This window comes from Pithys albifrons, chromosome 2, assembly GCF_047495875.1.
Source record: "Pithys albifrons albifrons isolate INPA30051 chromosome 2, PitAlb_v1, whole genome shotgun sequence".
NCBI classification, from domain to species: Eukaryota; Metazoa; Chordata; class Aves; order Passeriformes; family Thamnophilidae; genus Pithys; species Pithys albifrons.
This window is the reverse complement of record NC_092459.1, coordinates 769,301-790,454: the sequence shown is the minus strand read 5'-3', so window position 1 is coordinate 790,454 and position 21,154 is coordinate 769,301. Positions and strand designations below refer to the sequence as shown.

At 44.2% G+C, this 21,154-nt stretch overlaps 1 protein-coding gene across 13 annotated transcripts in view; it reads right to left on the bottom strand.

The window, feature by feature from the left end:
• The window catches only part of PKHD1 (PKHD1 ciliary IPT domain containing fibrocystin/polyductin), a 274,518-nt gene extending 253,719 nt beyond the window's left edge, over nucleotides 1-20,799 (bottom strand). For 12 of the 13 annotated variants that reach the window (XR_011697094.1, XM_071548172.1, XM_071548175.1 and 9 more), the window contains exons 1-14: nucleotides 19,790-19,926; nucleotides 18,767-18,888; nucleotides 17,630-17,707; nucleotides 15,724-15,868; nucleotides 14,671-14,770; nucleotides 11,383-11,440; nucleotides 9,734-9,812; nucleotides 7,527-7,598; nucleotides 6,083-6,147; nucleotides 5,436-5,475; nucleotides 4,529-4,599; nucleotides 2,449-2,550; nucleotides 1,484-1,579; nucleotides 241-376 (exon numbers count right to left, since the gene is read on the bottom strand). Coding sequence is in view for 12 of the 13 variants with exons in the window: in XM_071548172.1 (XP_071404273.1) it covers nucleotides 241-376; nucleotides 1,484-1,579; nucleotides 2,449-2,550; nucleotides 4,529-4,599; nucleotides 5,436-5,475; nucleotides 6,083-6,147; nucleotides 7,527-7,598; nucleotides 9,734-9,812; nucleotides 11,383-11,440; nucleotides 14,671-14,770; nucleotides 15,724-15,868; nucleotides 17,630-17,707; nucleotides 18,767-18,818 (1,094 nt within the window). In the remaining variant the exon portion in view is untranslated. Of the gene's footprint in view, nucleotides 1-240; nucleotides 377-1,483; nucleotides 1,580-2,448; nucleotides 2,551-4,528; nucleotides 4,600-5,435; nucleotides 5,476-6,082; nucleotides 6,148-7,526; nucleotides 7,599-9,733; nucleotides 9,813-11,382; nucleotides 11,441-14,670; nucleotides 14,771-15,723; nucleotides 15,869-17,629; nucleotides 17,708-18,766; nucleotides 18,889-19,789; nucleotides 19,927-20,687 lie in introns of those variants that run through there. The other variant, XM_071548173.1, reaches the window with a different exon arrangement.
• Nucleotides 20,800-21,154: the final 355 nt, after the last annotated feature.

The following is a 21,154-nucleotide window of genomic DNA, read 5'->3' as shown; positions in this document are numbered from 1 at the left end:
TTTCAGCATATCTAGGCCAGATAGAGCTGAGATACTGAGGGAAAGCAATAGGAGGCAAAAATAAAACACTTCACTGCATATTTTAAGCTTCAAAAGGACCTCAGAGCAAAGGGTTTGCTTTGATTTACAGGAGCTGTGCAGTGAGGCTCTGTTATAAAGAGCTGTCAGGTGGTTTTGCTGCACCTTACACTGCTAAAGGTGATTGCCAGGGCTTCATGTCTTTCTAAGATCTCTGAGTACCTGAAAGACTTCTTTGCCCCAGACAGGAACCTTACTGGGGAGCTGGCATTGGGTACAAACTGCCACCTGTATCCAGGACCTGCTTCTGTCAGATCAGAGGCATCATCCCAGACTTCAAAGAGAAGCCCTCTGTTTCCTAGAAAGTTAAAACAAAAGTACTCTCACAGCAGCAGCCAGCAGAAATCCCAGAGCACATGCTGGAATCAGTGATGGAGAAGGCAAGGCCAGAGAGAAAATTTTAATAATAAATTGGCTCTGTTTGTGAGATATTTTGCAGTCAACGTAGAATGCAGATCTGGCTTTGGGGAATTTGTTCTACCTTGAAATCCCCCTCCAGAAATAACAAAAAGCTGCAAAGAGCAGAGCATCCAACCAGCTCACATGCCTGTTCTTGCAGCAGGAAGTACTGAGGTGACCCACAGTCCAAACTAGGTAAACCTCATTTTATGCAAAATAATTTCCTACTGCAATGCTCCACCCAAGTGGAGTCCCCAGAAATCTCTGCAGTAGCTCTAGGTCTGCTGCCCTTCCTCTAAATATTATCCATATGTTTTCCCTCATTTTGCACAGCCCTGCACACCAGTCCAACCTTTCTCCCACCATTACTTGTCTGCAAGTGTTGGGCTGAGCTGCCCACCTTGTTTTTCCTGGCTACAGAATCACCAAATGGTTTGAGTAGGAAAGGACCATTAAAGTTTATCTAGTCCAGCCCCTCTGCAATGAGCAGAAACATCTCCTACTAGATCAGGGTGCTCAGAGCTTATCCAAACTGGCCTTGAATGTTTCCAGGAATGTGGCCACTACTTCTCTGGGCAACCTTTGCCAGCACTTGACCACTGTCACTGTAAAAAATATCTTCCTTGGATGTAATTTAAATTGGCCCCTTTTAGTTTAAAACCATCACTCCCTGTCCTATCACTACAGTCCCTACTAAAGGTTTAACCCCATCTTTCTTATAAGCCCCCTTTAGGCAATGGAAGGGACCCTCAGGTGTCCCCAGAGCCTTCTCTTCTCCAGGCTGAACAACCCCAGCTCTCTCTTTCCTCACAGCAGAGGTGCTCCAGCCCTTTGCTTATTTTGTAGCCTGCCTCCCTCTGAAACCCACAAGAAACTGGCTGGATGTTAAAGCAGACAGCATTTTGGAAAGCCCTGTGTCTTGACTGCATTCATCACCAAAAGATTTCTTCCCTGCCTTTCCATGTGTGTTTGCTTGTTTGGACCTTCAGTTATTTGAATACCGTACCTGGCTGGGGGGCACCAAGTCTTTGGCTCTTCCCAACAGGCTCAGTGGTACATCTGATTTGCTGGGGAGAGACGTGCTTGACTTTACAGGGAACACCTGGCAGCAGGAAAAGGAGAAAAATGCACTGTGTGAGACTGGATACAGAACTAGGAAGACTCACTCCCTTCCAGAGCCACAGTGGGAGGATAGCATCAGGAAATAATAGAAAGGCTTGGGGTGGAAAGGACCATAAAGATGTTCTTGTCCCAACTCCCTGCCATGGGCAGGGACACCTTCCACTGCCCCAGGTTGCTCCAAGCCTTGTCCAACCTGGCCTTGAACACTTGCAGGGAAGGGACAGCCACAGCTTCTCTGAGAAACCTCTGCCAGGGCCTCCCCACCTCTCATTGTAAAAAAAATTTCTTCCTAATACTTAACATAATCCTGCCCTCTGGCAGTGCAAAGCCCTTGTCCTTGTCCTTGTCCCTCCCAGGCCCTTGTTCAAAGTTCCTCTCCAGCTCTCTTGGAGCCCCTTTAGGCACTGGGACGGTGAGGTCTCCCCAGAGCCTTCTCTTCTCCAGGCTGAACAACCCCAGCTCTCTCTGCCTGTCTCCAGGGCAGAGATGCTCCAGCCATTGGACCATCTTTGTGGCCTCCTCTGAACCTGCTCCAACAGGTCCATGTCTTTGCTGTGCTAAGGGCTCCTCAACTGGATATGGTACTCTGGGTGAGGGTCTCACTAGAGTAGAGGAAAGGGGCAGAGCCCTCTGCTTCAATCTTGTCTCCAAACTGGATTAACACTGCTCCAAAAGCATGGGCTGGTACTACCAGCAAGCAAAACAGTTCATGCCCACAGTCAGAATAACTGAACCTTCCTGAAGGTTATTCCTACCACTTCTGCATTGGTATCACTGAACAGCCACTGGGTGTTGTGGTCAGGGCCACGATCACTGTGTTGAAAAACAAGTATTTCACATCTCTCTCACCTGCAGCAGTGACCTGCACTGGTTCCTCAAAGAAATCCCCCGTGATGGTGAGATCAGTGCCCCCTCCAAGGCTCCCACCAGCTGGGAACACAGAGGCTATTTCTGTAGGGGAAGGAAAAGGGAAATTGCAAATACACATGGGAAAGTTAATCCCAGTCCTATTTCTGTGAAACTTTGCTGTGCACTTGCACTGTTTCCAGCCAGGGCAGCTCCTGTGAATGAAACCAGCATCTCACTGATCCTTCATGGGACTCTTGACAGGCACTGGGACCACACCAGGAATGACCATCATGGATAACGTGGCTGCATGGCAGGGGAAACACTGCAATGCTGGGCTATTACTCAGCACTGGCTGTGTCTGTCATGCTCAGATTGCAAACTAGTCCATTCTGTGTTATTGAGGAGCCCTGCAAAAAACTCCATTACTTGGAATTAAAACTGTTTTAATCCTTTTGACTTTCTCTGGCTCACATCTCAATTTAGCCCATAGGTTTAAATGTTACCACTAATCATCCCTCAGACTTCAGGGACAAATGAAGGGAGCTGAACCTCTGTTATCTGAGAGTCCACATCATGACCACGAGATTCTTTCAGGATTTTATCTGTTACAGTCATGTCTCTCCACACTGGAAAACTGTTTTGCTCTTTGGTGATATTTTCTAACTTTGGTGACATTTTCTCACTTTGGACTGAAATGTTGTAGTTTAACCACTCATTTGTACTAGTCTAGATGTGAAAAAAAAGACTAATGAAAAAGAATGTAAGGGGTGTTGGTCTCTATCTGCTTTTACTTTGCTAATTCATCCGTTTCTTAATCTTTAATTTTACAATATTGACTCCAAGCTAGACTAGTACAGTCTACTGGGTGGATCTGGCAGATCTTTCTGCTTATGCTCTGACCATAGATAATTTCAGGGATGGTTATTTCATTTTACTGTGCCCCAAATTGTAAATAAGGACATAAAATTACCCTCCTTTACAAAATGTTTTCAATTTATAGGTCAAACAAGTTGAATGTTATAAACAATAAATAAAACACAGGCATGTATGGCCTATATGGGGCTTGTTACATAAAAAATAGCTTTATTTAACTCTTGAACCAAGGCTCTCATATGCAGCCAATAAGGAATTAAGGCACTCATTACACCAATTTCAGTCAATTTAACATCAAAAACTTGGTGGGACCTTGCGAGGGATCTGTGCAGGTGAACCAAGTGGTCTTTGGGCTTTAGGCAACCTTTGTCTAATGTCCAAAGCCCCCAGAGTGCTCTGCAGTCCCTGCTGCCCTACTGTTGCTCTGGCTATTGGGATGGAATGGTTTGGATTGAAAGGGGCCTTAAAGTTCATCTCATTCCAACTCCCCTTCCACAGGCAGGGACACCTTCCACTAGACCAGGTTGCTTCAAGCCCAGTCCAGCCTGGCCTCGGACACTTCCAGGGATGGGGGAAGCCACAATTTCTCTGGGCAACCCACACCAGGGCCTCCCCACCCTCACAGCAAACAATTTTCTCTTAATATCCAGTCTAAATTCCTTCTCTTTCAGTTCCAAGCCATTACCCCTTGTCCTATCACTGTCTGTCCATGCAAATCTGGAACACTATTTGCCCATGACTAATTCCAAGCAGGTGTTCAGCATTTGTCTCCTGTCTACAACATAGCTGGAAAAATCACATGCAGATTATTTTTAAAGAACTTTAAATCATTTAGAAACTAATTGTGCAGTGACCTGCCATTCACCATTTATCCAGCACTCAATTCTTGAAGTGGCTGAGCATCATCTCCTCCCTGTAGCTGATGTGGGAGCTGCCCTTGCCCAGGAGGAACACTAAATAAGTCACTGGGGGTGTGTTAGAGACAGTCCCTGGCAGCACACCCAACCTTAGCACACAAATCTGGTTATCTTGAAATATTTATCTGCAGGTTTTTGCATAGTCAAACTCACACCAGGGGAGTGGCATATCAAAATGAGGGCACAACAGGATTAAATCCCTCAGAAAATAAATGGTGAGAGGCCTTTCCTTAGACCACACCAGGATGGCCAGAAGACAGTGCAGCCAGCAAGGAGGATCATTGTAATACCTGAATGTGTTTGATACAGGAAAAGCTCCTGTTTGGCACTGATGAGCCAAGAATCTTTGTGGACTGCTGACCTGCAAAAGAAAGAAAATGCCTGAGAAATCCTCAGCCATCTGAGTTAAACCAGACCTTCATTTAGCCCAGCTGGACACTCGCTGTCTAGAGGAACAGTGGAACATTTCTACAAGGTCCAACAACACTTTTCCCCAGCACATTGAGGCATTGATTCACAAGAGCTTATTACAGGGCTGAAACACTTTATTACAAGTACTAACACATTGTAAACATGTTTTGACACTGTCAGAACCCATTTTCACCTCCTTTTATGGCTAAATTCTTTCCCATTTGGATGAATAGTTAAAAGTGAGGTGAAAGGATATTATTCAGCTGGGTTTAATGCATCATGGAATCACAAAATGGTTTGGGTTGGAAGAGACCTTAAAGATCTGCTCTTGCTCCACTCCCTGCCATGGGCAGGTACAACTTCCAGTATCCCAGGTTGCACCAAGCCCCTTCCAGCCTGGCCTGGACACTTCCAGGGATGGAGCAGCCACAGATTCTCTGGGCAACCTGTGCCAGGGCCTCCCCACCCTCACAGGGAGGAATTTCTCCCTAATATCCAACCTGGACCTTCCCTCCTTCAGCTCAAAGCCATTCCCCCTTGTCCAAGATAACGTCTTATGTTTTGAACACTCAAAGTATTAAAACACCAAAGTGTAAATGCTCTGGGAAGAAACATTCTCCTTTTCCATTCCCAATCTGAAATTCATCTTCTCAAGATAATAAAGCCTCATTTCTAAGCAATAAAACACAAGATTCAGCAAAATATCAGTTGCTTATCCTGCACTCTGATGCAGCTGCATCCCCATGTAAAACCCCAGAAAAAGGGAGAAAAGGTTCTCTTACTCACTTTCCTTTGTTAAACACTGAGAAGCTGATGTTGTGGGACCCTGGAGGAGAAAAAAGGAATATATTTTTACAGCAAAGCATGGAGTGCATCCTACCAAACTTCGTCCAGTTGTCCTGGGCCCAATTCTCCTCTTCCTTACACTGTCCTTATGAGAGTAAGGGAAGCTTATTTTATGTTTTTAATTCAAAACATTTTTCCCAAACAAGAAACCTGCTGCTCAAACCCTCCACAAGAAATTAGAGGCTTCTTCAGGGTGCTTGGAAGGGAGAAGTTAATTGGATCCAACATCCTACCAGAGAGAATACAAAGGAGCACTCAATTTATTATCCTAATAAAGGATAATAAAAGGAAGGTCCATCACAGATAAGAAGGATTAAATCAGTAAACTGAGCAAAGACCCCAGACAGCACTATTTCTGTCAGAAATGTCCACATCATGTCATGGATTCACTTCATATCCTCCCAGGCTGTGCAGAGGATAAAAACCATGGCAGTGGCTGCACTGAAGTCTGGTGAGCCCTGATCTGCAGCTGCTTTTGTGGAGCCAGCCCTGAACCACGTCCCTGACTTTGAACACAGAGCAGAAACTCAATCCCCTGAAGTTGCAGGAATGATGGAAACCCACAGCCTTTACCCCTTTTCACCAACCTATGTGGTTCCCTTCCAGCCGGCACTGCAGGGTCCCCACTCCATCCTCTGCCTGAACAGAGTAACTGTGGAGACACAAAGGACTTTGCTGAGTCTTGGGAGTAAAACCAGCAAAATACAGTGAGAAACATCTAAACAATGGGTGCATAAGCCCACATCTTTAAGATAGTCCTGCTTGGCTCCTTTAGAAACAAAGGAGAGAAACAGGTGAGATGGGAGAGGAACAACTAACCTTCCCATTAATGGTCAAGAATTCAGCAGCCCAGGAGGGTGTCTCCCAGCAGCATCATGCTCCAGCTTGGGCCCCTTACACCTATTTCCAGAAGCTGATCCAGCTGGAGACCTTCAGAACACCCATTTGAAATAAAAAGCTGGGCAGGGACAAGTGTGGGCACAGGGGCAGGATGAACAGGAAGAAAAAGGGTTTCACCTCTACTTGCTCCTCTGCATGTCACTAAACTGTAAGAAGGAGCTGATAGCAATTAAATCAGACACACTGATTACATCAGCCTTCTGGAGTCATGGAACATTGGATATCCTATCACCAATTCAGATTTTCATTTAAGTTCTCCTCTTGGGAGCCAGGAGGAATTTTACACTTCAATAAGGACATCCAGTGAGGACCCCAGGAGCCTTTCCACAGAACTCTGTGAGAGCAGGTTTTTCCCCTGGTTCCCCCCTTTTAAAGTAGCTTCTTCCTTTTCTGGGACCCACAGGCACTGTCAGAAGTGCATCATTCATAACAGAAATGCTGCTGCAGAGTCCATGGCCTTTCTGCAATTAACAGCCTAAAGGGTCTCATGCAACTTAGAGAAAACAAGGGTACATGAACTCTCCCTGGAAGTGTTCAAGGACAGGCTGGATGAGGCTTGGAGCAACCTGGTCCAGTGGAAGGTGTCCCTGCCCATGGCAGGGGCTTGAAACTAGATGATCTTTCAGGTCCCTTCCAACCCAAACCATTCTATGCTTCTCTTAATACCAATAAATGAACAGTGCTGAGCCCCAGGCCCCAGAACCTGTCTGCCCATGTTGTTAAATCGTTAGAAATCTACTTGCCACATGTAGGCTCAGATCAGCTAATCCACATTTCAAATTAGTGACTATGTAGGACTGAAGACAGTGCATTGACCAGCTTGGAAATAACTACTTTGTGTTGGAGCCTAGAGAGTTGACCACAACAGATGTGGGCAGGGCACAGGGTGCCATTTCTGGACAAAGAACAGCCCCTGGCCCTGCCTGGCTATGGCTGGAGCCACAGACAGCCAGCAGCCCTCACCCACCCCACCACAGACCATAAGGTCAACTCCCCATGGTCTGTCTCCAAGTCAAAGCAGAAGAGTTTCTCCAAAAGCCAATATTTCTCTTTTTTTTAATTTATTTTTTGTGTTAAAAGCTGGGCTGCACCCTTCCACCAAGACAAACCAAAAACAAGTGAAGAACTGACATGCTTCCAGCTTGTCTGTCAGCAAAAGAGCAGAGACTGGTCCATCCACCTCCTGCTGTAAGGATAGCTGGCCTGGGAAAAAAATAAACAGGAAAAATGACATATGAAGCAATATGAAGCTTCAGAGATGAAAATCTGATCCTATTAAAATCAGCAACTAATATTTTCATTTGGGACAGGAATTCCCCTTCACTTGTATATAGAATTTATTAACCTCATCTCTTTACCTGCAAAGTGTATTCCCTAAATACTGCAAGAACTGAACCTCTGTAAGGATCGTGGCTGTCAGGAACACCTTTGAGACACCCCATGCCAGCTCTGAATGACCTGATGCCTCCTCTCTGTATGGAAGGCTGAGCTCCAGGAGGGCTATACCCACCCTCACCTTCCAGAAGCAGCATCCCTGACAGCAAGTGCATTCAAGATGCAACTCAGTCAGTTCTTTATTTCATTGAGGAAAAGCACTTCAAACAACCTCTGCCAGAAATCACCCAAGGTCTTGATAACAAATTGAGATATCTACACCTTAAAGAATCAATATGGGATAACAGAGGAGGAATCACGTTGAAGAGAAGTTCAGAGTAATCAGCAGAACAAGCAAAAGTTGGCAGTGATTCCTGGGGAATTAACAGGCAGTTAATTAAAACCTCTTATGCAAACACTGTGATGACCCCTCCTTCAGAGTGCAATTTTCTGTGACCAATGCTTCAGAGAGCAGTTTTATGAGGTCTTAATAAAAGAGCTTACTTTTATTAATACAGGTGGCTGATATTGAGAACTTTTCCTTTTAAGGAAGACCAGAAAAAAATTCAGTGCCCCCCAATGTATGTTCATCATCACTGGACCATGGCATCCCACAGAAATTAGGGAAAAGCATGCTGAACACACTTGAAAGTATAAAATCCATTCTCTTTCTTTGCTCCAAAGCCTGAATCAGTGTGACTGAAGGACAGACTGCTTTGGTCAAGTCCAAATCCCCACCTGGTACGTATTTCTTAACATACCAAAAATGGGAAAATTATTCATGTGAAGCTCCAAAGGGAACCTGTGTGGTGTGCTGAGATTCTGAGGCCATTTCCTCCTGGTGAGGTTAAGCTGTAAATGAGTAATCCAGCAGTGGAGCACGAGGCATGTCCAGCCTGCAGGCACACAGAGCAGCCTTTCTTCCCGCAGAGCAAAGGTTTCCCAGTTCCCCCAGAGGAAGGCAAAACAACAATTAACATCAAACAAAGGATGCTGATGTGCAGCAGTGTAGGGGCTGAGAAATGGGTGCAGCTGGTATGGCAGGAATCTGCACTGGACTTTCCTTCACACTAGCAGAGAATTTAATTAATTAGCAGGGGACATTTCCATTCAGCCTCAGAAGTCATCAAAAACCATCTAGTGGTTCAATACTCCTGTAATAAAGGTTTTAACTCCTGAGAATTCACACCTTTCCTGGCTCCTGAAATGATCCTTAAAATGCCAGCAAAGTGACTATGGATTAATAGTTTCTCTTTAAAATACTCATTTGGGCTTAGTTCTTCACTTCCACTGACACAGTGCAAAGAAATCATAAATTAGTATTTGAAAACATACCCACACATATAGAAATACACATCAGGACAGTGCTGATGCTCATTTGGATTTGCTGTTCTTAAAGGGTTGCTGTCCTGAAATAAGATTCCTAAATCTACCTGCTTTTCTCTGTTGCATGTAGTCATAAAAGCAACAAAAACCCAAAAATCAGAGTTGAGAACAAGGAAATACCCAAAGAGTGTTAAAAGCAGGGAACAACAAAGCCTTTTGTCTCAAAACACTTCCCCTTTGTCTTCTGTCTCACCAGAGCATCTGCTTCAAACTAATAGTTTTTTCTAAAAAATGCAAATGGGAAAGGGAAAATTTATTTAACTTTTCGATCCTGACATTATTTTAATTAGTTAAATTCTAATTTGCTAGCCAAACTAAAATCTACAGCAACCAGCTGCAATTACAGTACAACTCACACTGAGCTGTGATTGACTGTGCTGCCAGTAAACAAACCAACCAGCTTAATGGACCAGTTGCAATTAGATTAACAAAGTTTGCTGGAGCCCAACTCATGAGCTGCAATAAACCACAGAGGAAGTAAATGGCAATTCTGGGCCAACTGGTTGCAATTTATGGCTGTCGAGGAGGCTGATGGAAGAAATGCCAATTTACAGGGATAGCTGCCTGTACATAATTACCCATCAATATAATCCACATCGAAGTCAAGGGTCTCATATCTTCCAGCAATTGTCTTCCCATAAATCTGTATTAAATTTCCTGTTTCAAAGGAAATGGAAATTGAAGTGAGCCTTTTAAAAGCAGAGAACTTATTTGCAGATTTTGTGAGCTGAAGAAAAAGAATCCTTGGTCTTCATGACTTTTACAGAGGTGCCTACACTGATGACTACTCTCAGCTTCTACCATGGCTCGAGATGACTCTGCACTCAATTCATTTTTTCCAAAGCACACCTTTGTTTGCCACCAAAAAAGTCCATTCCCAATTTTTTAGCAAATCTCCTCTAATTGCACTGAAAAGACATTTTCCTCAACTCTTTTGTTAATTAAACCCCACATCCTCACCTGTTCTACCATAGAACCTCAGGAGACAACCAAAATGACATCATTTGTACTTAAAGAGAGTCTAAAGATCTAAAGAAGAAGCTCAGCACATGTGGCCAGTTGAATAACTCCCAACACTCCATTGACCACACTGGGGGAGAGCCTCATTCAGTCACCTGTAGAGGTGTCTTACAGGAGTTGAGGCCCCCTGTCAGACACCTCTGGCAATAGGAAGAAATTCTTCCCTGTGAGGGTGGGGAGGCCCTGGCACAGGGCACCCAGAGAAGCTGTGGCTGTCCCATACCTGGAAGTAATCCAAGGCCAGGTTGGACAGGGCTTGGAGCACCCTGGTCTAGTGGAAGGTGTCCCTGCCCATGGCAGAGGGTTAGAACAAGATGATCTTCAAAGTCCTTTCCAAAACAAACCGTTTTTTGATTCTCTGATCCTGTCCTCCCACTGTAACTCCAGAAGGGAGTAAGTCTTCCTAGTTCTCTCTCTACCTGTTCCATGCAGGTCCTTCATGCTCCAAGACACTTCAAACAGTACAAGAGAGAGTTACTCTCATGGTCCTCACTGACTACACCTGGAGGTCAAACATCCAGCTAACACATAGAAACATCTATATGGACATCCTAAAGCAAGGCATGAGAATTTAAATCTTAACTGCATGTGAAAATAATTGGAAATGAGGGGTTGATTTAGATTTAGGAGCATCTATGTGGTCTCATCATACAGGTATCTCTCTGCACTCTTGAAAGACCAAAATGCTTTTATAAATCTTGACACTGGAAATCAACATTTCCATTTTTTCTACAGAAACCTGCAAATACAAAAATAGTAGATCTGGAAGAAAAAAGTCTTTCATATACCACTTAATTGTTCACACCAAAACAAGTGACTCTTCTAAGGTAACTTTAAAGTGTTTCCTGAAGCCCAGTTAACCCAAAGGCCTTCATGGCCTTTCAGTATCACCTAATTCTTCTTAGAACTATTCCTAAATAAGTAGGTTCTGATGACTCAGTAGCTGGGATGGATTAAATTTAGCAATCTACTGAACAACCTCACTCAGGCAAAGTCAAGTACCAAATAATCTGCTCACTGTTTGTTCCCCACTTTTGCACCCCGTGCTGCAGACCCTCTTCCCCCCATACAAACCCAGTTTCCTGTCTAACATTGAGTTCTGATGGTGCCCATTTTATTCCCAGCAAGACAGACCCTTTCTAAGGAAGAAGACAGCATGGAAAAGCAAATAATGGTTTAAATGGCCTCCAGATTAAAGGTCCCATACCTGGGATGCCAGAGGGTGGATTAATTTGGTAAACCACAGGTGTCTGCTCAGCAGAGAACTGCAAAGAGAAACGTGTATTTGGATGTGAGTTGTTTCCACTGCATTCCAACATGATCTGATGGTCCATTGCTCACAACACTGTTGGCAACTGGATGTCAGAGACTCTCACTTCAGATTTGATCTTTGAAGCAGAGTCCTGCTCCAGGAAGGAGAAATATTCCCTTCTTACCTGCTCTCCATTCAGAGTATGGGTTCCTGCTATTTTTACATCCCCTTTTGTGCCCAAATTACCCACCCTGGCTTGAGTCCATGTCAGAACATACACTTTAATACACTATAAAACTTCTAAGTCTGTTTTATCTAAAGTTAAAGCCTGCATTTTATCTTGCATTATTGTCACCATTTTTCTTCCTAATGGCATGTAATTTAAAACTATTTCTTTATCACAGAAGTTAAATACTTCAGGCACCCCTTAGCAAACTTTTTGGGTACCCTAAATCATTGGAGCAAAGACAGAGCTTGCATTGATCCATCTTAATGCATTATAGTACAATGGATTTGTCTTTGGGAAAGCACTAGCTTGGACTCTGAGGAAAAAAAATCCTTAAAGATTGAGTCTGGCCATTAATCCAACACTGCCAAGCCACAACCATGTCCCCAAGTGCCTCATCTACACATCTTTTAAATCCCTCCAGGGATGGTGCCTCCACCATCTCCCTAGTGTTTAACAATCCTTTTGTGGAACAAATTTTCCTTAACATCCAATCTAAACATCCCCTAGTGCAACTTAAGGCAATTTCCTTGTCCTGTGTCTGGTAACTTGGGAGAAGAGACTAATCCCCACCTGGCTCAGATCTCCTGTCAGGGAGTTGTAGAGAGTGATAAGGTTTCCCTTGAGCCTCCTCTTCTCCAGGCTGAGCCCACTCAAAGCTCCCTCAGTCACTCATCAGACTTGTGCTCCAGGCTCTTCAATTGCCCTTTTTTTTTGATATGCTCATTTTTCCCCACCTCCTCTATGATCCCTCTGTATCTTCCTTGGCACTTACAGATGCTGCTGACAGCCCAATGGCACAACAAAACTCATTTGCTGACTCAAATTGAAGACATCGTTGAGTTTTGGTTTGGTTTTTTTTCCCCAAGTTTTCCTTAAATGATTCCCTTTCAGAGCTCAGCCTTTGCCTTCCCACCTCCTCATGGCCCTGTTAAAAATAAATGAGTAGCCATAAAATCCCTCCAGCAATGGCCACTTCTGGGAAGCAAAGGCAACAACACACCATACCCCAGGCTGGAGCTGATGTGGAAAAAAACCCCAAAACCAACATGAAATTCGGGCCACTGGCTGCCATGAGTGTTCTGAGCTGCTCAGACTTGTTGCTGCCTGCAGTGACCTTTTTCAGGCTAATGTGGAGGCAAAATTAATATTTAATACACAAAGCTGCCAGGTCTCAGACCCAAAACAAAGAGATACATTGTGTTTTATTTAGCTTGGAATGTGCCTCATTAACAGCATCCCCTGGTGATTTCATTAACTCTCTAAGCCAGCTGAACCACCCAATGACTCTTCAGCTTTAATGGGAAATTACTGAAAAGGCTGAGCTCTCACACTCAATCCTCAAAGTCAGCTCAGGGGTGGAATGTGACTTCTAAACAAACCAGGCCCCATCCCAAAACATGAGTCATGGTAAAGAATTCTGCTCTGCAAGGGATCATGGAATCCCAGAATGGTTTGTGTTGAAACAGACCTTTAAGACCATCTCATTCCAACCCCCTGCCATAAGCAGGGATGCTTTCCACTATCCCAGATTGCTCCAAGCCCTGTCCAACTTGGCCTTGAACACTTCCAGGGATGGGGCAGCCACAGCTTTTCTGGGCAACCTGAGACAGAACCTCAACCCCCTCAAAGAGAAGAACTTATTCCTAAAATCTAGTCTAAGCTTCCCTCATACAGATTGAAGCCATTCCCATTTGTCCTGTCTCTAACATGCCTTTGTAAAGTCTCTCTCCATCTTTCTCGTAGGTTCCCTTCAGGTACAAGGAGGCCACAATTAGACCACCTCAAAGCCTTCTCTTTTCCAGGTTGAACATTTCCAATTCTCTCAGCCTTTCCTCATAGCAGAGGTTCTCCATCCCTCTGATCCTCTTGGCAGCATCCTCTGGACTCACTCCAACAGGTCAGTGCTGGGAACCCCAGATCCTGACACCACTGTCATGAACTGGTCCAATAGTACCATATCCCAAAACATCCTTAGACAATGTGCTTTGACACTGCAAGCCAAAGGGAAACCCCTAGTTGGAGGAGGAGCAGTGATCTCTCAAAATAACAGATAGGAAATCACAGTAAAGGTCTGAGCTTTCCAAATCTGGCTCTTAAATGGAGAGCTGTCCTAGATATGATTTCCATTCCTGGAACCAGCTGTGCCCATGGGAGGGGTTCTTGCCCATGTCAGTGCAGACTGTCAGTGGCCACCCTGGAGCTTGCAAAGTAACATCAAAAGATGTGTCTCAAGTCTTCTGACACAACAGGATCTTCTGAATGTGTGTCTTAAGTGCAGAGATGAAATAACCTGGACCCAGCTCTTTCATTGAGAAAGGCCTCTTAGGTGACAGAGTCTACTCAGTGCCACCAATGAGAACCTCAATGCATCAATTTATCAGGGATAGAAAGAGCATCCTAACTTCTTGTCCTGATATGCAATCAGGTCTACAGTGTATGAGAAATAAAAGAATCATGATCAGCATATTAAGGGAAATGATTCTCTACTCTACTCCTATGGGTACCACATCAAACCCCAGGACCCCAACAACAGGAGGATGTGGAGCTGCTGGATTAAGTCCAGAGGAGGCCACAGAGATGCTCCAAGGGCTGAAGCCTCCCTGCTCAGGAGCCAGGCTGGGAGAGCTGGGGGGTGAACACCTGGAGAGGTGAAGGGTCTGAGGAGACTTGAGAGGCCCTTCCAGAGCCTAAAGGGGATCAAAGAGAATTGGAGAGAGACTTGGTTGTGAGGGTGGGGAGGCCCTGGCACAGGTTGCCCAGAGAAGCTGTGGGTGCCCCATCCCTGGGGTGTCCAAGTCCAGGTTGGATGGGGCTTAGAGCAACCTGGGATAGCAGAAGGTGTTCCTGCCCATGTCAGGAGGGTTGGGAAAAGATGGTCTTTAAGGTCCCTTCCAATGCAAATCATTCATGATTTCATTATTTCAGCACATGTGCCATGACACTATGTCTGAAGTTTGACTCCTTTCAGTACCTTGAATTCTTTATCATCACTTCTATATTGTCTCAACAATTACCTTGAAAGAATAGTTCTCTTTCTCCAACCCAGTCAGGTTGTTAATCACACTTCCTTTAAAGATCACCTCCACGTAGTACAAACCCTCCTGGGGTGAAGACCTAGGTGGAAGAAAATGGGTTATATTGTATTATTTTACACAGACTGGGTTTATTTTTTAGAAAATGCAGACCCTTCATAAGGTCTCCATTCTTGCCAATCCAATGGGGCTTCAATAGAGCAAAACAAATTTACACTTTCAACCCAAACTTCACACATATGAACCCAAACTCTAAACCAGCAACTTAAAAGAAATGGGGAGGCACAACAAGACATGGCAGTAAAGTGAAGAAGGTGACAGGACTGCATCAGAAATCCAGCCAAATTATAGTTAATACAAACCACAAACATGTTCATCAGACATGCACCAACAATAATTGTTATTCATTAGTAATAAAACAACCCAGGGCTTCCTGGACCTGCAGGGCATCTTGATCCTGGTCTGTAAATTAATGCTGCATCCTTAATGCACACAGTTTCTCAGCAGTTAATTCTCAGAATGAACTCCCAGCCAAATTACAGCAGTAAGAGATGGATGAGCCCCATCAGGGCCCCTCTTTGAGCCTCGAGGCACCCCAGTCTTCCAGTCAAACAATCCTTTCTTAAAGTTATGACAGGATAGAAAGGAGGCAGACAATGCCCAGCTGGTCCTCGAAACCATATTTATTTCTTGCTCTACTCATAACCTCTCTCAGTGCTCTTGGATAGGCTGAGGATACCAAAAGCTGATTAAAAACTCTATAAAGATTTTCTTAGTTGTTTTAGATGTGTACAAACCTTTGAAGGTCTGAGTCTAGACTGTCCAAGAAGCCTCACTGTGACCCTCACACTAAGTAGCCTCGTGGCCTTCATTAAGTTGAAACAAGAATAAATGCAGCCCAGTTTAGGAGGTTCTCAGGTGTGGGCACAGCAGGAGATAAAGGAATTCTCCCAACTCCCAAACTGCCTGTACAGACACTGAAAGAAAATGAAGATCCTACCAAATAAATATCAAGGTCTCACCCAAGGATCGTACCTTGTTCTGCATCTTACAGTGGGGAAGACAAAATACAGAGGAGAGACATCACAGGGCAGCCTGGGCAGGTCTGGAGTCACCAGGGACACCTCCAGCTGGGACACACTGGGTGGAGAGGCAGATTCCATCTGGTGGGATGCTGAGCCTAAGTAAGGAAAGTCAAACAGAATAGTTCTGTGAGGATAGAATCACTCACAGCCACATGACAAACATCTTTGAATGTACAATCCAGCTTCCCTTTAGGAGCAGTGCTTGGAGCCCTTGAGGAGGCTTTTTAAAACCATGTTTGTGTGGGTTTATGTTGTTCTGGTTAAACTCAGCCCCACACAGCCACTCATTCACCTTCCCCCTAGTGGGATGAGGGAGAGAACTGGAAGGGAAAAAGTGAGATAATTCATGGGTTGAGGTAAAACCAGTTTAATAATTAAAAACAAAAATGAAAAATTGTAAAGGAAAGAGGAAAAATTAGAGAGGAAAACAAATTCCAAAAGGACGAGTGATGCAAATGAAAACAGTTGCTCACCACCAAGTGATTGATGCCCAGCCAGCTCCTGATCTCTAACAAGTCAAGTTTTATGTCAGTGTGAACCACCATGCTTAACCTTTACAAGATAATCAAGCACAACAAGAGATGCAGAAGGCTTGCACACAACTGACTCTCTCTTTGCTCACCATCTTCAGAGGTGGCTCCCAGTCCACAGACTCACTTTAAATGACAACAGTGGTTTCTTGATTTGCAGAAAACTATCCATTTCCTCCTGGGTCCAGAAAGGGTTTTCCCCTTCTCACAAGGCCTGTCTTTCCCTCCAACAAGAAAGAACTATGCTTGAACTGAGTTCCCATCTGTGAGTGTCTGCCTGCACACAGTGCAGTTGGGACATCATCTCCTTTGAATCATTTAGTTAGAAAAGACCCTTAAGGTCATCAAGTCCAACTGTTCCCACAACACTGCCAAGTCTACCACTAAAACATGTCCTCAAGTGCCACATTCACATTTCTAAATGCCCCTGATGACTCTACCACTGCCCTGGGCAGCCTCTGCCAGGGCTTGACAACCCTTTCCATCAAGAAATTGATTTCCAATGTAAACCTCCTCTGGTGCAACTTGAGGCTCTTTCCTCTTGTCCTGTCACTTGTTACTTAGGAGAAGAGACCTATCTCCCATGCTCCACCCTCCTTTCAGAGACCCCAGCTTTCTTTCTTCCCTTCATTTCACCAACAATGCACAATATTCAGTCAAAAATGTCTGATATCATTCACTGTAGTTATAAATGGTTGAGTGTCAGACTGGAGCAGCTGGAGCAAACACACAGCTGGTTCAGAAACCAACTTTTTTTCCAATGAAATTCCAATCCATCACTGTGGAAAGCCAGGCCTGGCTTTGCACAGCTGGTTTTGGGTCCAAATGAGAATGACTTCTCAATTTCTGTGATGTAAATTCAGATCTCCTGTTTATAATTTTTTAAAGTTACAGCATCACAGGACCTATGAATTGAGATTTTCAGCTTTTCTTCATTAAACAGGGTGGCTGGGAATACATCTCTAACCCTACGTCTGCCAAAATAAGGTAATATGACTTCTCTTTCTTAGGAAAAACTTTCAGCCATAGCTTATGAAGTGATAATTTCGAGCTGATTTCGTGTTATGAGTGTCACAGCCAGTGGCACTTTGGCTTGGGGTTTGTCACTCCAACCACATATCCCAGAATGGAGTTGATTTTCTGCTACTTTTATATCCTTGGAAGTGTCCAAGGCCAGGTTAGATGGGGCTTGGAGCAACCTGGTCTAGTGGAAGGTGTCTCTGCCCATGGCAGAGGGTTGGAAGGAGATGAACTTTAAGGTTCCCTCCAACCCCACCTTCCTGTGACTCTACTTTGACATGTCCTTGCTAGGAATTCCACACTCACGATCCAGAGTGATGGCAATCCAGGTTCCTCCAGCGACGCTGCCCTCGCGGGGCTCCACGAGTGATCCCAGGGCTGTCACTGCAAGAACAACCATCAGGCTGAGGGGTGATGCAAACGTCTAAAATACCTCATTCAGCATGAGACACACTGGTCTGAGAGCTGCCCTCTGATCCCACCCTTCACCTCATTTTTTCTTCTCAGGAATCCAAGTTAGTCATATTGTCCATTTTCCCCCCCACTGTCTCCCACATTTAATAGTCCTGCTTCCCCTCAGTGGGGTTTTAGTGCCCTCAGGACTTGGTTCACTGAGCTGCAGCTTCCTGTCCTCCTCAAGAACTAAAATAAAGATGATAAACCTCATGTATACTCCTCCAGCTCTCAAAGAGATGTGTTTGATGGCTTCTGTGCACCTCCCCAAACTTAAGGCTGCCCACAAGACATAACCAAAACTGCCTGTCCAGCTCCTTCTTTCTGAAGGTCTTAGGAGAGACACATAAGCCTAGAAATGAGCTTCAGCTTCATGGTGTTGAGCCACCAACACCTTGCTATGCATGCCTTTCATAAAGGCATCAGATTCCTGAGATAATTTAGGATTTATTTTGAGTACACTCCTCCTCTGAAGTTAAGAGATGAAACAGTGGCTTGCTTGCTTGTTTTAACCACTGATCAGAATTTTCCAGATGTCATTTTATAGGGATATCCAGTTTCCTGATTAACATTTTAGATGTCAAACTTTTTAGCTGTGTCTGGATGCAATCCCAAACATAGGTATTGATGACTGAAGCCAAAAACTGGACACACTTGCATCATGAGCCCTTAATATCAACAAGCAAACAGTGACATGTGTATCAGCAAGTGAACCAAAACCAATAGGTGTGATATGAACTCAGGAAGAACACAGAAAATTAAAAATTAATAAAAAAATCAACAGTGGCTATGGAAATAATACCATGAAAAACCACTGATAAGGTGGAAAATGCCTGGTATGCTGCAGTTAATATCCCATAATATTCAACAGCTTTTAGAGATGCATTTCCATGCCAGGATACAGTCAGTCTGTATCCAACCCAGTGACACTGGATTTTCCTGGTGTTTTGTGACCAGGGTGGTTGGAGACAGCACCTCTTCATCACCCACCTGCCAAGAATATCAGCCCAGCACTCAGAAAGGATATTCTCCAAAAGCTCATCTTGAATCTTGGATGGGGAATTCACAAGAGTCTGGCTCCAGAATCATGGCTTGGGGTCTTAGGACCTTTCCTGTAATGTTAGAACAAACCCCATCTGTATTCTTTCTTTGCAGTGCAAACCTGTGGGAGCAACAGCTGGGAACAGTTCTAATAATTAAATACAGTAAATATTTGAGTACTTGTAGGCTGGGTCTTACTTGTCATAACCAGAGATATCCCATATTCCCTTTATATAGTCCATATCAGGACCTGTTGTAACACTTAAAGACAGACCATCAAATTCTGCTGCCATCATCCTGGGTTATGTACTAGTATGAAATAAAAACCTGGGTGAAGTAATTTAGCCACAGTTTGAAATCACAAAATGGTTCAAGGAGGAAGAGACATTAAAGATCATTTCACTCCAACCCACCTGCCATGGGCAGGGACATCTTGCACTAGACCAGGTTGTTCAAAGCCTCATCCCACCTGGCCTTGGACACTTCCAGGGATTCAGCATATTTTTTCCTTTATTGCTATTACCATAAATATGGCTTAAAAAAATTCCATATATTATACATCACAGTCATGATATCTCTAAAAAGACCTCTCCTCAGAGCTACTGGATAAGAGCAGAGATGTACAAGGATGCTCAGTGGAAGAAGGGTGGGATGGCACACCAGAAAAGAATGCAACAGAAGAACAGAAACTCTTAGAGCTGAGCTCAGGGCAGCAGTTTTAGTCGCCCATAACTACAGCAGAGCAACTTCTAAGTGTCTACTCCACAGTACAACAAGACCTACTGTAACTACTTTCACTGTCACTGTATTTCTTGCACATTTTAGCATACTGAGATGTGCAGCATTTGGAGTCCAGTGCCCTGATGCTGTTGCCTAAAATCAAGTAAATGTTGCACTTCAAAGTAGGTGCATAAAATATAATTAATAGTTAATTTTATTATTCTTACTACATCTTTTTCTGGTATTTCTTACCTTACTCAACTTGTTCTCCTACCATTCCTCTGATGAGTGAAGTGCAGGAGCTCCAGTACCAGCACCACAACAACTGCTCCACCCCTTTGATACCAGCTCTAGTTTTCAAGCTGAGGTTGTGCTACACACTTGGCTCAGTGCTGAAACCCACCTGACAAGTTTCTCAAAAGGCTCAAATCCCGTCACAGGCAGCTCAGACCCATCCACTGAGTGTGTGTAATCATTAACTTAAGCTACTTGCCACTCTTAACTGTTTGGTTCCAAAATTATAACCACCATAACAAGAGGAATCTGGACTTGTTCTTCCACTGGTACATGATTAGATCCTCCAACAGAGGGACACTCAATTTATTTTGTTCACTTTTTCCTCCTACAATATGCCATAAAAACTGATGGAATGGTTTCTTGATATGCCAATAGTCAATCTGACTTTCACAGAAACTGGACTTCAAGATTCCCTTACATATTCTTAATTCAATTTTTCCATGGCATTCCCAACACTCTCTGGATTTGGTGGGAATTATGCTCAGAGAGTGTTCAGATGCCTTACCATATCTCAGGTACCTACACCCCTGAAGATCCTTTACCATCCACTGTGGAAAGGAGGGCACTGGATTTAAACAGTGTTATCTCTCACCCCATGGAGAGACTTGGCTACAGGGAAGACCCAGCTCAGACCACCTCATACACCAAATATCATCTCTACTCCCACCTCTGCACTCATCTGCTTGAATCCCAGCTGGATTTTGATGAAGTCACCAGGTAGGCTGCTGAGCCCCTGCAATTCCATGGATGCCTTCATGGAAGTTTCCACTGAAGCTCTGAGACCCCACAGCATAACTGAAGTTTAATGAGTTACCATGAACCAAACAACAGCAGTACATATTCATCCTCTTACCTCATCCCCAAAGGGAGGTGAAACAGGATTGCTTGCTCTTCCTCAGCCTCAATTCACAGACTCAGTGGCACAAAGACACGGGCAATAAACTCTCAGCGAAGGTCTGGAGCTCTGCCCAGCAGTGGAACCAGTTGTGTGTGGTTTATTCTTAGGCTGAGCCCCAATGGCTCAGCTACATATAGCCAATGATTACAGGAACTCAGTGGAAGTTAACCCTATCCTGCTCTCTAATATAATCTCAGTTTAATTATTAGCTGGGATTACAGCAGAAACATGGTCTGAAGAAAGAGGAAACTGGAGAGAATTCTCAAACAAAAAAAGTAGTGCCAAAGAAGGGACAGCTCAAAGATTACACCTTAAACTCAGCAGACAGAGCCCAATGCTGGTACAAAGATCCATTGATAGAACCAAATGAGGGAATGGACCATGCCCAAGACCCCACAGGAACAAGAGGAGACCAGGCTGGA